Here is a 17,067-nt window from a genome sequence, read left to right as displayed (position 1 = left end):
GAATGTCAGGAGATATTTTGGACACTCACCTAATCTGACCAAAGAACTCATCATAAACTTTACTAAAGAATACATGTTGGACAGCAAATGAAAGATACACTGGTTCTTAATGCAACCGCCGTGTTCGATTTTTAAAAAGAACTTTACCAAAACAAACAGCTTGCGTTATTGCGAGACAGCGCCCGCCAAAATGGCAGAGAATAGAAATAACATTTTCCACAGAAATACGAAATAACATCATAAATTGTTCTTACTTTTGCTGAGCTTCCATCAGAATCTTGTACAAGGAGTCCTAGGTCCAGAATAAATTGTTGTTTGGTTTTAGAATGTCATTTTCTTCTGTCGAATTCGCTCCACAAGGCTAGCCAAGGTTGATAACGTTCCCATATTCTCTCGACGCAAAGAACGGAAATCCCCAAAAGTCCAAATAAACGTTGAATAAACTGATAGAACCCGGTTGAAAAAACCTGCTTTACGATGTTATTATCACAGGTATCAAATAAAATCAGAGCCGGAGATATTAGCCGTGTATACCGAACGCTTATCATAAGACAATATGGAGGTGCTTCCCGCGCCTTGGTAGACAAAGGAAATTCTGGACACGTCATTCCAAGAGCTCTTGTTCGACCTCAGATCAAGCTAGACACCCCATTCCACCTTCCACTGCCTGTTGACATCTAGTGGAAGGCGTATGCAGTGCATGCATATTGATAAATATAAGGCAATTGAATAGGCAGGCCCTGGAACAGAGCCTCGTTTTCAGATTTTTCACTTCCTATCTGGAAGTTTGCTGCCAAATGAGTTCTGTTTCACTCACAGATATAATTCAAACAGTTTTAGAAACTTGAGAGTGTTTTCTATCCAATAGTAATAATAATATGCATATTGTATGATCTAGAAAAGAGTACGAGGCCGTTTAAATTGGGCACGATTTTTTCCAAAGTGAAAATAGTGCCCCCCTATTGACAAGAAGTTTTATGGTCAATGAGAAGGGTAATACTTCAATATTCATCATTACATAGAAATTACAGACAATGTAATAGATGTATGTACTCTGTCACAGGTAACACTGCACAGCACATTATACAGTGTTGAAGACTCAGGAAATGAATCATTAATTCTAAAAGATGTACTCTGTTTTTACTCCCCTTTAATTCAGGTTTTCAGGTGAAGGTGACTCCTGAACAGTATTCAGAGTATAAGACACTGACCTGTAGCACCACCTGTATTCTGACTGGTAACCCCACCTACATCTGGTACAAGAACGGACAGATAATAACTGACAACACGTCCCCCTATTCAGTCTACTCTAATGCTGTAGACAGTTACTCCTGTACTGTAAAAGGCCATGAGGATCTCCACTCTCCTGCAGTGTGTGAGTGTTTCTTTAATTAACAATACTGTACAACCACTGTGTGTGGTGGTTTCACTTTGAGAACTTTTAGCATTTCTAGAAAGAACTGAGAATATAATTCAGTTGACCTCTTGTTATGTCACTGTGTTTCAGGTGTCGATGGTCAGAGCTGCAACAGAGTGACTTACACCAAGAGGAGAATCTGTGTCTTGAAGGGGTCAACAGTGGACATATCCTGTACTTATGTTGGTTATTATTACACCACATCAACATTCTGGTTTAGAAGTGATAAGTTGACCCCTGAAGACCTAACCACAGACCCAGGGTATGCAGGTCGTGTGAAGTACACTGGAACATACAAAGATCCCTTCACCCTGAGAATCACAGATCTGAGAGAGGAGGACTCAGCTGAGTATCGCTTCACTTTTAAAACAGACAACTTTGAATGGGGTCGTAGTTTCCCAGGAACAACTCTGTCTGTCACAGGTAATACTGCACTGTATGATACAACTGTAAATAATAATGAATTACAGGATAAATAAATGAACCATCCTGTTAACACAGAGGTGTATGTGGTTTAATACATATTGTTTCAGGTCTGCAGGTGAAGGTGACTCCTGCTGCAGAGGGACAGACAACGCTGACCTGTATCACCAGCTGTACTCTGACTGACAACCCCACCTACATCTGGTACAAGAACGGACACAAAGTAAAGGAGGACACTTCCAGCCTGTACTCAGACTCCTTTAGTGATGCAGACAGTTACTCCTGTGCTGTAAAAGGCCAAGTTGATCTCCACTCTCCTGTAGTGTGTGAGTGTGAATTTAATACATTATACTGTGTTGGTTTCACTTTGTCATTTGAGAAGTTTTAGCATTTCTAGAAAGAACTGAGAATATAATTCATTTGACCTCTTGTTATGTCACTGTGTTTCAGGTGTTCATGGTCAGAGATGCAACAGAGTGACTTACACCAAGAGGAGAATCTGTGTCTTGAAGGGGTCAACAGTGGACATATCCTGTACTTATGTTAGTTATTATTCCACCACATCATCATTCTGGTTTAGAAGTGATAAGTCGATCGCTGAAGACCTAACCAGAGACCCAGGGTATGCAGGTCGTGTTGAGTACCCTGGAACATACAGAGGTCCCTTCACCCTGAGAATCACAGATCTGAGAGAGGAGGACTCAGCTGAGTATCGCTTCACTTTTAAAACAGACAACTTTGAATGGGGTCGTAGTTTCCCAGGAACAACTCTGTCTGTCACAGGTAATACTGCACTGTATGATACAACTGTAAATAATAATGAATTACAGGATAAATAAATGAACCATCCTGTTAACACAGAGGTGTATGTGGTTTAATACATATTGTTTCAGGTCTGCAGGTGAAGGTGACTCCTGCTGCAGAGGGACAGACAACGCTGACCTGTATCACCAGCTGTACTCTGACTGACAACCCCACCTACATCTGGTACAAGAACGGACACAAAGTAAAGGAGGACACTTCCAGCCTGTACTCAGACTCCTTTAGTGATGCAGACAGTTACTCCTGTGCTGTAAAAGGCCAAGTTGATCTCCACTCTCCTGTAGTGTGTGAGTGTGAATTTAATACATTATACTGTGTTGGTTTCACTTTGTCATTTGAGAAGTTTTAGCATTTCTAGAAAGAACTGAGAATATAATTCATTTGACCTCTTGTTATGTCACTGTGTTTCAGGTGTTCATGGTCAGAGATGCAACAGAGTGACTTACACCAAGAGGAGAATCTGTGTCTTGAAGGGGTCAACAGTGGACATATCCTGTACTTATGTTAGTTATTATTCCACCACATCATCATTCTGGTTTAGAAGTGATAAGTCGATCGCTGAAGACCTAACCAGAGACCCAGGGTATGCAGGTCGTGTGAAGTACACTGGAACATACAAAGATCCCTTCACCCTGAGAATCACAGATCTGAGAGAGGAGGACTCAGCTGAGTATCGCTTCACTTTTAAAACAGACAACATTGAATGGGGTCATAGTTTCCCAGGAACAACTCTGTCTGTCACAGGTAATACTACCCTGTATGATACAACTGTACATCATATTGAATTACAGGATAAATGAATTAACCATCCTGTTAACACAGAGGTGTATGTGGTTTTATACATATTGTTTCAGGTCTGCAGGTGAAGGTGATTCCTGCTGCAGAGGGACAGAAGACACTGACCTGTAGCACCACCTGTACTCTGACTGACAACCCCACCTACATCTGGTACAAGAACGGACAACGTCTACATGAGCCTGTTTCCCAACAACACTCTAGTAATTTGCTGGTGGTCTGGGATTCTTCTGTGAACATTTACTCCTGTGCTGTTGAAGGTCATGAGGGTCTCCACTCTCCTGTAGTTTGTGAGTATGAATGAATCTAGGATTCTACTTAGGAAGTATCAATCATTTAAGGTCAATGAGAAGAGTATTACTTCAATATTCATCATTACATAGAAATTACAGACAATGTCATAGATGTATGTACTCTGTCACAGGTAACACTGCACAGCACATTATACAGTGTTGAAGAGTCAGGAAATGAATCATTAATTCTAAACAATGTACTCTGTTTTTACTCCCCTTTAATTCAGGTTTTCAGGTGGAGGTGACTCCAACACGGTGGCCAACATCAAAGACACTGACCTGTAGCACCACCTGTATTCTGACTGGTAACCCCACCTACATCTGGTACAAGAACGGACAGATAATAACTGACAACACTTCCCCCTATTCAGTCTACTCTAATGCTGTAGACAGTTACTCCTGTGCTGTAAAAGGCCATGAGGATCTCCACTCTCCTGCAGTGTGTGAGTGTTTCTTTAATTAACAATACTGTACAACCACTGTGTGTGGTGGTTTCACTTTGAGAACTTTTAGCATTTCTAGAAAGAACTGAGAATATAATCCAGTTGTCCTCTTGTTATGTCACTGTGTTTCAGGTGTTGATGGTCAGAGCTGCAGCAGAGTGACTTACACCAAGAGGAGAATCTGTGTCTTGAAGGGGTCAACAGTGGACATATCCTGTACTTATGTTAGTTATTATTACACCACATCAACATTCTGGTTTAGAAGTGATAAGTTGACCCCTGAAGATCTAACCAGAGACCCAGGGTATGCAGGTCGTGTGAAGTACACTGGAACATACAGAGGTCCCTTCACCCTGAGAATCACAGATCTGAGAGAGGAGGACTCAGCTGAGTATCGCTTCACTTTTAAAACAAACTACATTGAATGGGGTCGTAGTTTCCCAGGAACAACTCTGTCTGTCACAGGTAATACTGCTGTATGATACAACTGTACATCATATTGAATTACAGGATAAATAAATGAACCATCCTGTTAACACAGAGGTGTATGTGGTTTTGTACATATTGTTTCAGGTCTGCAGGTGAAGGTGACTCCTGCTACAGAGGGACAGACAACGCTGACCTGTATCACCACCTGTACTCTGACTGGTAACCCCACCTACATCTGGTACAAGAACGGACAGATAGTAACTGACAACACTTCCCCCTATTCAGTCTACTCTAATGCTTTAGACAGTTACTCCTGTACTGTAAATGGCCAAGAGGATCTCCGCTCTCCTGCAGTCTGTGAGTGTGAATTTAATACATTATACTGTGTTGGTTTCACTTTGTCATTTGAGAACTTTTAGCATTTCTAGAAAGAACTGAGAATATAATCCAGTTGACCTCTTGTTATGTCACTGTGTTTCAGGTGTTCAGGGTCAGAGATGCAACAGAGTGACTTACACCAAGAGGAGAATCTGTGTCTTGAAGGGGTCAACAGTGGACATATCCTGTACTTATGTTGGTTATTATTCCACCACATCATCATTCTGGTTTAGAAGTGATAAGTCGACCCCTGAAGACCTAACCAGAGACCCAGGGTATGCAGGTCGTGTGGAGCACACTGGAACATACAAAGATCCCTCCTCCCTGAGAATCACAGATCTGAGAGAGGAAGACTCAGCTGAGTATCGCTTCACCTTTAAAACAAACTACATTGAATGGGGTCGTAGTTTCCCAGGAACAACTCTGTCTGTCACAAGTAATACTACACTGTATGATACAACTGTACATCATATTGAATTACAGGATAAATAAATGAACCATCCTGTTAACACAGAGGTGTATGTGGTTTTATACATATTGTTTCAGGTCTGCAGGTGAAGGTGACTCCTGCTGCAGAGGGACAGAAGACACTGACCTGTAGCACCACCTGTACTCTGACTGACAACCCCAACCCCACCTACATCTGGTACAAGAACGGACAACGTCTACATGAGCCTGTTTCCCAACAACACTCTAGTAATTTGCTGGTGGTCTGGGATTCGTCTGTGAACATTTACTCCTGTGCTGTTGAAGGTCATGAGGACCTCCACTCTCCTGTAGTTTGTGAGTATGAATGAAACTAGGATTCTACTTAGGAAGTATCAATCATTTAAGGTCAATGAGAAGGGTAATACTTCAATATTCATCATTACATAGAAATTACAGACAATGTCATAGATGTATGTACTCTGTCACAGGTAACACTGCACAGCACATTATACAGTGTTGAAGAGTCAGGAAATGATTCATTAATTCTAAACAATGTACTCTGTTTTTACTCCCCTTTAATTCAGGTTTTCAGGTGGAGGTGACTCCAACACGGTGGGCAACATCAACACTGACCTGTAGCACCACCTGTATTCTGACTGGTAACCCCACCTACATCTGGTACAAGAACGGACTGATAGTAACTGACAACACTTCCCCCTATTCAGTCTACTCTAATGCTGCAGACAGTTACTCCTGTGCTGTAAAAGGCCATGAGGATCTCCACTCTCCTGCAGTGTGTGAGTGTTTCTTTAATTAACAATACTGTACAACCACTGTGTGTGGTGGTTTCACTTTGAGAACTTTTAGCATTTCTAGAAAGAACTGAGAATATAATCCAGTTGACCTCTTGTTCTGTCACTGTGTTTCAGGTGTTCAGGGTCAGCGCTGCAGCAGAGTGACTTACACCAAGAGGAGAATCTGTGTCTTGAAAGGATCAACAGTGGACATATCCTGTACTTATGTTGGTTATTATTCCACCACATCAACATTCTGGTTTAGAAGTGATAAGTTGACCCCTGAAGATCTAACCAGAGACCCAGGGTATGCAGGTCGTGTGGAGCACACTGGAACATACAGAGGTCCCTTCACCCTGAGAATCACAGATCTGAGAGAGGAGGACTCAGCTGAATATCGCTTCACTTTTAAAACATACAACTTTGAATGGGGTCGTAGTTTCCCAGGAACAACTCTGACTGTTACAGGTAATACTGCTGTATGATACAACTGTACATCATATTGAATTACAGGATAAATAAATGAACCATCCTGTTAACACAGAGGTGTATGTGGTTTTCTACATATTGTTTCAGGTCTGCAGGTGAAGGTGACTCCTGCTGCAGAGGGACAGAAGACACTGACCTGTAGCACCACATGTACTCTGACTGACAAACCCAACCCCACCTACATCTGGTACAAGAATGGATGGAATGTACAAGATAACTCCTCCCCCATGTACTCCATCAGCAGTGAGGATGTAGACAGTTCATTCTACTGTGCTGTAAAAGGCCATGAGGATCTCCACTCTCCTGCAGTGTGTGAGTACAGTACAATAGTACAGTATTCTACTCAGCAAGTATCATGTATTCAGGCAAAAGAGACATGTCTTACTTTATCAATCATTTTAGAACAAAAATATATTTTTTACTAATTGTTAATATTACTCTGACAAAATGTTTGGTCTTTTACATCAGATAAACCAAAGAACACCTCAGTGTCAGTCAGTCCCTCTGGTGAAATAGTGGAGGGCAGTTCAGTGACTCTGACCTGCAGCAGTGATGCCAACCCACCTGTGCAGAGTTACACCTGGTGGTACAAGAAGAATGGAGGTGAATATCAGAGTATGACAGGACCACAGCATGTCTTCAGTCAAATCCAGTCATCAGACACTGGAGAGTACTACTGTGAGGCCCAGAATGAGATGGGGACAGACAGGTCTAGGACCATAAACATGGATGTGAAGTGTGAGTAAAGTACAGCTCAGTGTTTGAATCGTAAGGTAGTAAGACAATTATAATTAAATGAATTAGTCCTAAAGCATAACATCTCCAAATGTGTATTTGTTAACGTTTTGTGTCATAGTTTTAGATAGTTCTCTGACTAAACAGATAATTAGTCATAAATATACTACTGTCCTATCCGTCGGACAAATTCTCCTTTACCAGATGGCCCAAAGAACACCTCAATGTCAGTCAGTCCCTCTGGTGAAATAGTGGAGGGCAGTTCAGTGACTCTGACCTGCAGCAGTGATGCCAACCCACCTGTGGACAAATACACCTGGTACAAGAAGAATGAAGCTTCACTGACAGGATCTGAAAAGACATACAATTTCACGACCATCAGCTCTGAGGACAGTGGAGAATACTACTGTGAGGCTGAGAATAAATATGGACGTCTCAACTCTTCTTCTGTGTCTGTGGACGTTCAGTGTTAGTACACCTAACCTCATCTTTTAATCAGAGGATCACATTTAAATTCATATTTCAATCACAAGTAAAACACTATTTTAAACAATGTTGTTACATATTGTCCACCAGATGGCCCAAAGAACACCTCAGTGTCAGTCAGTCCCTCTGGTGAAATAGTGGAGGGCAGTTCAGTGACTCTGACCTGCAGCAGTGATGCCAACCCACCTGTAGACAAATACACCTGGTACTTTCAAAATAAGACTTTTCTAAATGGATTTGAACAGATCTACAACATAAGTAACTTCAAGTCTAAGGACAATGGACATTACCACTGTGAGGCCTGGAATGGAAGAGGATCTAGGAACTCTACAGCTCTGATGATCATTTTACCAGGTGAAGATTCATCTTATATATTTCAATACAAAATTATGTTACAAACTAATATTAATAATTATACTTTGGCTTATCATACTTTGTTTTATAATTATATATACTTTGAGATTAGATCAGTTAACAAATATTGTACTATTGTCCAAATATTGTACTATTGTCCAAATATTGTACTATTGTACTCATATCATCCATATTTTATTGTAGGGAAACAAACAGTTCTGACTGCAGCTGTAGGAATCACAGTGGTTGTTCTGGTTGTCATCCTCTGTCTCTCTGGACTCATGTGGTTCAGGTGAGAGATCTTTTAAAGATTATTTCACTTTAACACTTTTTATTAACTTACTTTGTTCATTGATTCATTCAATAATAAATTAATTCATTAATGTGCAAACCAGGAAGAAGGCCTCCAAATCCACCTCTGACACAAGAGACACATCAGAGAATGTACAGGTGAGTCTGTTATTATCAGATTATTTGTATTGCTTTGTGGGACATTTCTACTCATTATGTTGTCTGTTCTCTCTCTCAATCAGGGAGACTCTAGTCCAGTGTATGACAACATCTCAGGCATGGTCATGACCTCTACTGCAGCACAGACAGCAGCCACCGTCGACCAGGATGACGTTCACTACGCCAGCGTCCACTTCTCTCGCTCCAAAATCCAGGAAGTGCCTCTGTACTCCACCGTCCAGCTGCCTCAACCCCAGAAACAGGATGAGGATGTCCAGTACGATGCTGTGAAATTCAACTGGCCCAGTAACTCCAACCGGTGAGCATATTCTGCCATTAAAATAACATAGAGCCATTTCTAGAGCATTGTGAATACACCACATTAAAGCAGAAGTTGGCTTTTTTACAACCAAATTTCTATTTTGTATGTAAATACCATGTTATAGAAAGGTCCAGACACCTTTTTTTGTGATTTCACTTGTTTTAGAGAAACTTACCCCAACCAGTAATTCACTTCCTCATCCTCATTGTGCAGTAGAGGCTCTGAAAAACATGAACAAATGCTCCAAAAACACCCAAATACGTCTTTTAGAAACAGAAAGCTCTCAGTATAGTGATGCAGGACTTTAGATGTAACAGTTGTACACATTAAATTGTTACATTCCAAACTTTATCCACAACGTTATATTCCATTGTGTGACTCGTTCTGTTTCCCCGTCCAACTGTTCTATTCTCAGTGTATCATGCTGCTAGAACGGACGAGAAGCATCGTTCAAGTCTCAACAACATGGAACATAACGTTGTGGATTAAGTTCTGAATGACACAACTTCATGTGTACAACATGTAAAGACCTGCATCACTATAGACTACTTAGAGCTTTTTAGTTTCTAAAAGGATGTTTTGGGTGTTTTTGGAGCCACTTACTGAACAACGAGGATGAGGAAGTGAATAGATGCTTGGGGATAGTTTCTCAAAAACGAGTGAATTCGCCCAAAGAAAATCTGACCCTCCTATAACATTCCAGTTCCATATGTTTTTAGATTTGGTTGTAAACAAGCTTTATTCTTGATTACAGCTCATTCATATGCTGCTGCTTATTGGATGAGAAGACCATGACATCATTAATAAGTGAAAGAGTTGACCCCTAGTGGCCACTAGTGACGGCATTTCCTTACAAACCCAACAATATAATGAGAGAGGTGGTTTTGAGGAACTGTTCTGTGTTCCAAATGGAACCCTATTCCCTATTTAGTGCACTACTTTTCATCAGAGCCACATAGGCCTTGGTCAAAGTAATGCACTATAAAGAGTATATGAAGGTTTTTTGAGGGGAAGCAGATTCTGTTTAATTTCTGTTTCTCTCTCTTCAGACCCACGGCAGCACAAGCAGCTGGGGACTCCTCTGCGATCTATAGTAGAGTCAACAAACCCAGAAGAGCTGAACACAACAAACCCAGAACCAAGAGGACCTGAACACAACAAACCCAGAACCAAGAGGATCTGAACACAACAAACCCAGAACCAAGAGGACCTGAACACAACAAACCCAGAAGACCTGAACACAAGCCCAGAAGACCTGAACAAAACAAACCCAGAAGACCTGAACACAAGCCCAGAAGACCTGAACAAAACAAACCCAGAACCCAGAAGAGCTGAAAACAACAAACCCAGAACCAAGAAGACCTGAACACAACAAACCCAGAACCCAGAAGACCTGAACACAACAAACCCAGAACCAAGAGGACCTGAACACAACAAACCCAGAAAGAAGACCTGAACACAACAAACCCAGAAGACCTGAACACAACAAACCCAGAAGACCTGAACACAACAAACCCAGAACCAATGGAACCCATACACCAGGCTCTACCAACTGAGACACAGGACTACTGTATTCACACTTAGTTGGAGTGCTGATCTAGGGTCAGCACCAGGCTCTACCAACACACAGGACTACTGTATTCACACTTAGTTGGAGTGCTGATCTAGGGTCAGTTTTGCCTTTTAAACTATGATGAATAAGAGGGGGAAACTTGTAAATAATTTTTATGTTAAATATTTTTCCATTCATTTTTTAAGTAACATGGAACAGAATCTGAACACAATAACTTTGCTTTGTATTTCTGAAATAGCCTCGATGTACAGTTATATTTTATATGAAGGCTGAGAACCTAATAAATATATATTTTCATTTCTTCTTGATGTTCGCTTACAGGAACAATACTTCTATTCTACAGTTCTATTCTATTACATTATACAGTACTGTACTATTCTATTACATTATACAGTCCTGTACTATTCTATTACATTCTACAGTCCTGTACTATTCTATTACATTATACAGTCCAGTACTATTCTATTACATTATACAGTCCAGTACTATTCTATTACATTCTACAGTCCTGTACTATTCTATTACATTATACAGTCCAGTACTATTCTATTACATTCTACAGTCCTGTACTATTCTATTACATTATACAGTCCAGTACTATTCTATTACATTATACAGTCCAGTACTATTCTATTACATTCTACAGTCCTGTACTATTCTATTACATTCTACAGTCCTGAACTATTCTATTACATTCTACAGCCCTGTACTATTCTATTACATTCTACAGTCCTGTACTATTCTATTACATTCTACAGTCCTGTACTATTCTATTACATTATACAGTACTGTACTATTCTATTACATTATACAGTCCTGTACTATTCTATTACATTATACAGTCCAGTACTATTCTATTACATTCTACAGTCCTGTACTATTCTATTACATTCTACAGTATTGTACTATTCTATTACATTCTACAGTACTGTACTATTCTATTACATTCTACAGCCCTGTACTATTCTATTACATTCTACAGCCCTGTACTATTCTATTACATTCTACAGCCCTGTACTATTCTATTACATTCTACAGCCCTGTACTATTCTATTACATTCTACAGTCCTGTACTATTCTATTACATTATACAGTCCTGTACTATTCTATTACATTATACAGTCCTGTACTATTCTATTACATTCTACAGTCCTGTACTATTATACTACATTCTACAGTCCTGTACTATTCTATTACATTCTACAGTCCTGTACTATTCTATTACATTCTACAGTCCTGTACTATTCTATTACATTCTACAGTCCTGTACTATTCTATTACATTCTACAGTCCTGTACTATTCTATTACATTCTACAGTCCTGTACTATTCTATTACATTCTACAGTCCTGTACTATTCTATTACATTCTACAGTCCTGTACTATTCTATTACATTCTACAGTACTGTACTATTCTATTACATTATACAGTACTATTCTATTACTACAGTACTATTCTACTACATTATACAGTCCTGTACTATTCTATTACATTCTACAGTCCTGTACTATTCTATTACATTCTACAGTCCTGTACTATTCTATTACATTCTACAGTCCTGTACTATTCTATTACATTCTACAGTCCTGTACTATTCTATTACATTCTACAGTCCTGTACTATTCTATTACATTCTACAGTCCTGTACTATTCTATTACATTCTACAGTCCTGTACTATTCTATTACTTTCTACAGTCCTGTACTATTCTATTACATTATACAGTCCTGTACTATTCTATGACAGTCCTGTACTATTCTATTACATTATACAGTCCTGTACTATTCTATTACATTCTACAGTCCTGTACTATTCTATTACATTATACAGTCCTGTACTATTCTATTACATTATACAGTCCTGTACTATTCTATTACAGTCCTGTACTATTCTATTACATTCTACAGTCCTGTACTATTCTATTACATTCTACAGTCCTGTACTATTCTATTACTTTCTACAGTCCTGTACTATTCTATTACATTATACAGTCCTGTACTATTCTATTACAGTCCTGTACTACTCTATTACATTATACAGTCCTGTACTATTCTATTACATTCTACAGCCCTGTACTATTCTATTACATTCTACAGTCCTGTACTATTCTATTACATTATACAGTCCTGTACTATTCTATTACAGTATACAGTATTGTTTCTATTCTATTACATTATACAGTACTGTTTCTATTCTATTACAGTATACAGTCCTGTACTATTCTATTACATTATACAGTATTGTTTCTATTCTATTACATTCTACAGTCCTGTACTATTCTATTACTTTCTACAGTAAGAGGGAGAGTGGAGATCCATGGAGGGGTACGTTTTACCCCCCTGACAGCCCTAATGAGTCTGTGTTTGGGGATAGAGGAGAGATAGGGGTGGAGGCTGTGGGGCTAAATATGGGCACCCTGTCCAGAAATTCCTCAATGGTGACCACACCATCTTCGTTCTTGTCCATTTTCTAACAGAGAAACAGTTGAATATGCAACCCTTTCTCCTCCCCGAGGGTGTCTCAGGAGGAGTGGGATATGCAACAAACTATTTCCATTTCACACCACACACACTGTACAGGTTACACACTTACATCTGAAACAGGACAAATATAAATAACCTCTATTTGACCTTTTGGTTGTTCACAAAGTCAGAATGCAACAATAAGGAGGTTATGTCTAGAGGGTCCTTTTAAAACCCTTGTGAAAAACAATGGATGTAGAATTATCTAACCCTGGGGCCTGGATCCAATTAGAAACCGTGCTAAAGCATTTAAAGGTCATTTCCAATTGAGACAACATCTGCTGTGTTTACCTTGAATGTGATCTCCTCTAACGCAGGAACTCTGCCTTTAAATAAAAGCATTGTCTACAAGCACATTAGGATTGAATCAAGGCCCACAGTTCATTCAGAAAGTATTCAGACACCTTGGCTTTTTCCACATTTTGTTAAGTTACAGCTTCATTCTAAAATGGATGAAATTGTTTATTTTCCCGTCAATCTACACACAATACCCATTAATGACAAAGCAAAAACACATTTAAAACTGTTTGCAAATGTATATAAAAAATCCTGAAATATCACGTTTACATAAGTTTTCAGACCTGTGGTTAGTTCTGTTACCTGGAATAAGTTGTCGACATGCTCCATGGGTAAATTGTTCTGCATACAGGGGTACGCTTGTTATATTATTTAACCAAGTAAGTTGACTGAGAACACATTCTCATTTACAGCAACGACCTGGGGAATAGTTACAGGGAGAGGAGGGGGATGAATCAGCCAATTGGAAGCTGGGGATGATTAGGTGACTGTGATTGTATGAGGGCGAGGTTGGGAATTTAGCCAGGACACCAGGGTTAACACCCCTACTCTTATGATAAGTTGCATGAGATCTTTAGTGACCAGAGAGTCAAGACACCCGTTTAGCATCCCATCTGAAAGACGGCACCCTACACAGGGCAATGTCCCCAATCACTCCCCTGGGACATTGGGATATTTTTTTTAGACCAGAGGAAAGAGTGCCTCCTACTGGCCCTCCAACACCACTTCCAGCAGCATCTGGTCTCCCATCCAGGGACCAACCCTGCTTAGAATCAAGCCAGCAGTGGGATGCAGGGTGGTATGCTGCTGACAAACACATTCCCATCATACTGTATCATAGATGGAGTGCATGATATCAGTCATCCCCCGGAACGAACCCCCCCCCCCCCCCCCCCCGGTCAAAAGTATTGCACCATATAGGGATTAGGGTGCCATTTGAGACAGAAACAGTGTAACAGAATATGACATTGACATGTTGTACCAATACAGACATCAGTTTGTAGCAGTGTTGTTAGAGAGAGGTAAAGAGAAAGGTTTATGTTCGGGCGCCAGACAGGTATTAACCTGTTGAACTGAAAAGAGTAGAATAGATAGAGAACCACTACCAGACAGGTATTAACCTGCTGAACTGAAAAGAGTAGGATAGATAGAGAACCACTACCAGACAGGTATTAACCTGCTGAACTGAAAAGAGTAGAATAGATAGAGAACCACTACCAGACAGGTATTAACCTGCTGAACTGAAAAGAGTAGGATAGATAGAGAACCACTACCAGACAGGTATTAACCTGCTGAACTGAAAAGAGTAGGATAGATAGAGAACCACTACCAGACAGGTATTAACCTGCTGAACTGAAAAGAGTAGAATAGATAGAGAACCAGTACCAGACAGGTATTAACCTGCTGAACTGAAAAGAGTAGGATAGATAGAGAACCACTACAAGACAGGTATTAACCTGCTGAACTGAAAAGAGTAGGATAGATAGAGAACCACTACCAGACAGGTATTAACCTGCTGAACTGAAAAGAGTAGGATAGATAGAGAACCAGTACCAGACAGGTATTAACCTGCTGAACTGAAAAGAGTAGGATAGATAGAGAACCAGTACCAGACAGGTATTAACCTGCTGAACTGAAAAGAGTAGGATAGATAGAGAACCAGTACCAGACAGGTATTAACCTGCTGAACTGAAAAGAGTAGGATAGATAGAGAACCAGTACCAGACAGGTATTAACCTGCTGAACTGAAAAGAGTAGGATAGATAGAGAACCACTACCAGACAGGTGTTAACCTGCTGAACTGAAAAGAGTAGGATAGATAGAGAACCACTACCAGACAGGTATTAACCTGCTGAACTGAAAAGAGTAGGATAGATAGAGAACCACTACCAGACACATTAGCAGAAGAGACTGACTATAGGTTAGCCTGTTGTATGAAGATTAATATTGTTTTGTTACACACACACACACACACACACACACACACACACACACACACACACACACACACACACACACACACACACACACACACACACACACACACACACACACACACACACACACACACACACACACACACACACACAAACAATGCAGATGTGTGTAAAGACTGACCAACATAGAGTGACAGGCCATAAAAGCTGTGGTCAATCTGGAGAGGGGAGGGGTGCATATCTCTAGGCCAACCAGGGAGGTTAGGGCACTGATCAATACCAAATAAGGGACTGTTTGAGTGTAGAATCGGGGGAGACACAAGACGGATCTAATCTAACCAACAACCAGATGCGGACAGAGGAGAGCACTAAGGGACTAGGACAAGTCCGAGTGCCAGGATAGGCTGAGCAAAGTTTAAACCACGCTCAGCCTCTACTGTGATAGGCCAACAGACGCGTTGGAACTACGTCATCACGGTATAAGAACAGCTGTTTACGTACTTCCTGCCAGTTCCCTGTTTTACCCTGCGCGGTGATACAGCGAACCCGTATATACGAAAATTGCATTTGCCATTTATTGTTTGCGTTAATTAAACATAATTAAATAAAGTTAGCAGACCTTGCTTTTATTTATCCTGATACCGGGTTTGTTACACGCAGCGCTCACAATTTGCAATATTCTGTATTACCTCCAAGTGGAGGGGGGAGGGGGTATGAATGGTGTGTGTAGGTGTGTTCATAGACAACAAAAGGCCTTGAAATGTCAAAATGTCTGTTGTCCCACACAAAATCAATAAAGTTCAAAATACTCACACAACCTCCCTTTAACTAAAATGTCAAACAGTCCTAAAGTGCATTATTAGTTTACTAAAGGCTCTGAACATGAAGAGAGAGCAGCACTAAGAGAGAACATATTTCACTGAAGAAGGAGATAGAAAGAGAGATGGGCTTAGCTGTTGTGTCCAGGCTTGAACGTGTATTTGTCCGTCCGACACAATCCTTGGTTAACAAAAGCTTGCAACAATGTTGCTCGTAATCGATGAGATCAGAGGCCAGAACGCTTCCAACTCGTCAGGTGTTGCTCAATAACAAAGGCGATCAACATGATAAATGTTATAACTAAGCACATTGAAACTAAACAAGACTTTTGTGGAGTTACACAAAGCGTCATAACCGCAGCGCCAATCGAGAGCTCCTAACAGCTGAAGAGCCGTCTTGATCTCCTCTTCCTGATTGCTGCCGCGCTCTTAAAGTGGCAGTGCACAGAGACGGCTCCGTGCAGGATTTCGTTTATAGTGTTTGTGTGCTTAACTGTTGCTTTGTCAAGTAGCCAGGGATGGTTTTCACCATTCTATCTGATTAATTTACAGTTTGTAATGTTGTTATTAGCCCAACATTATTGAGGACATTATTATTAGGATGCTGCAGTAATGTTGAGATGCCAGTAGGGAGAACTCTACTCTAGAACACTGCAGTAATGTTGAGATGCCAGTAGGTGGAGCTCTAGTCTAGAACACTGGAACCTTCAGTACCACTTTGATGCAGCTGATGAAGAGTGTAAATTGAATGGGTTTGTAGAATAGAATGAATGACATCATGGAACTGACCAAATGTAAATGGAACTTTGACCTGTTCCATGTAGAACTCAGAGGGACAAGGCAACACATTCTAATATATTAC

The 17,067-nt window shown here is 40.3% G+C and overlaps 1 protein-coding gene and 1 long non-coding RNA gene across 2 annotated transcripts; both read left to right on the top strand.

Annotated features, from left to right (window-relative positions):
* Positions 1-2,731: 2,731 nt before the first annotated feature.
* LOC139551324 (uncharacterized) lies at positions 2,732-4,190 on the top strand. The gene is made up of 3 exons (XR_011670246.1): positions 2,732-2,949; positions 3,074-3,747; positions 3,978-4,190. It is a non-coding gene; the product is annotated as an uncharacterized lncRNA (long non-coding RNA).
* A 141-nt stretch (positions 4,191-4,331) lies between these two features.
* LOC139541557 (B-cell receptor CD22-like) lies at positions 4,332-10,940 on the top strand. Its single transcript, XM_071346345.1, has 14 exons — positions 4,332-4,351; positions 4,735-4,979; positions 5,104-5,436; positions 5,547-5,783; positions 6,014-6,226; positions 6,359-6,691; positions 6,800-7,024; positions 7,181-7,450; positions 7,652-7,915; positions 8,024-8,287; positions 8,492-8,579; positions 8,683-8,737; positions 8,821-9,056; positions 10,109-10,940. Exons 1-14 carry the CDS (start codon positions 4,332-4,334, stop codon positions 10,209-10,211), a joined length of 2,886 nt encoding a protein of 961 aa, XP_071202446.1. The 3' UTR covers positions 10,212-10,940.
* The last annotated feature ends 6,127 nt before the right edge of the window (positions 10,941-17,067 follow it).

Source organism: Salvelinus alpinus, chromosome 2 (assembly GCF_045679555.1).
Source record: "Salvelinus alpinus chromosome 2, SLU_Salpinus.1, whole genome shotgun sequence".
Classification (NCBI taxonomy): domain Eukaryota; kingdom Metazoa; phylum Chordata; class Actinopteri; order Salmoniformes; family Salmonidae; genus Salvelinus; species Salvelinus alpinus.
Note: the sequence above shows the minus strand (reverse complement) of the source record. Positions and strands in the feature narration are given on the sequence as shown.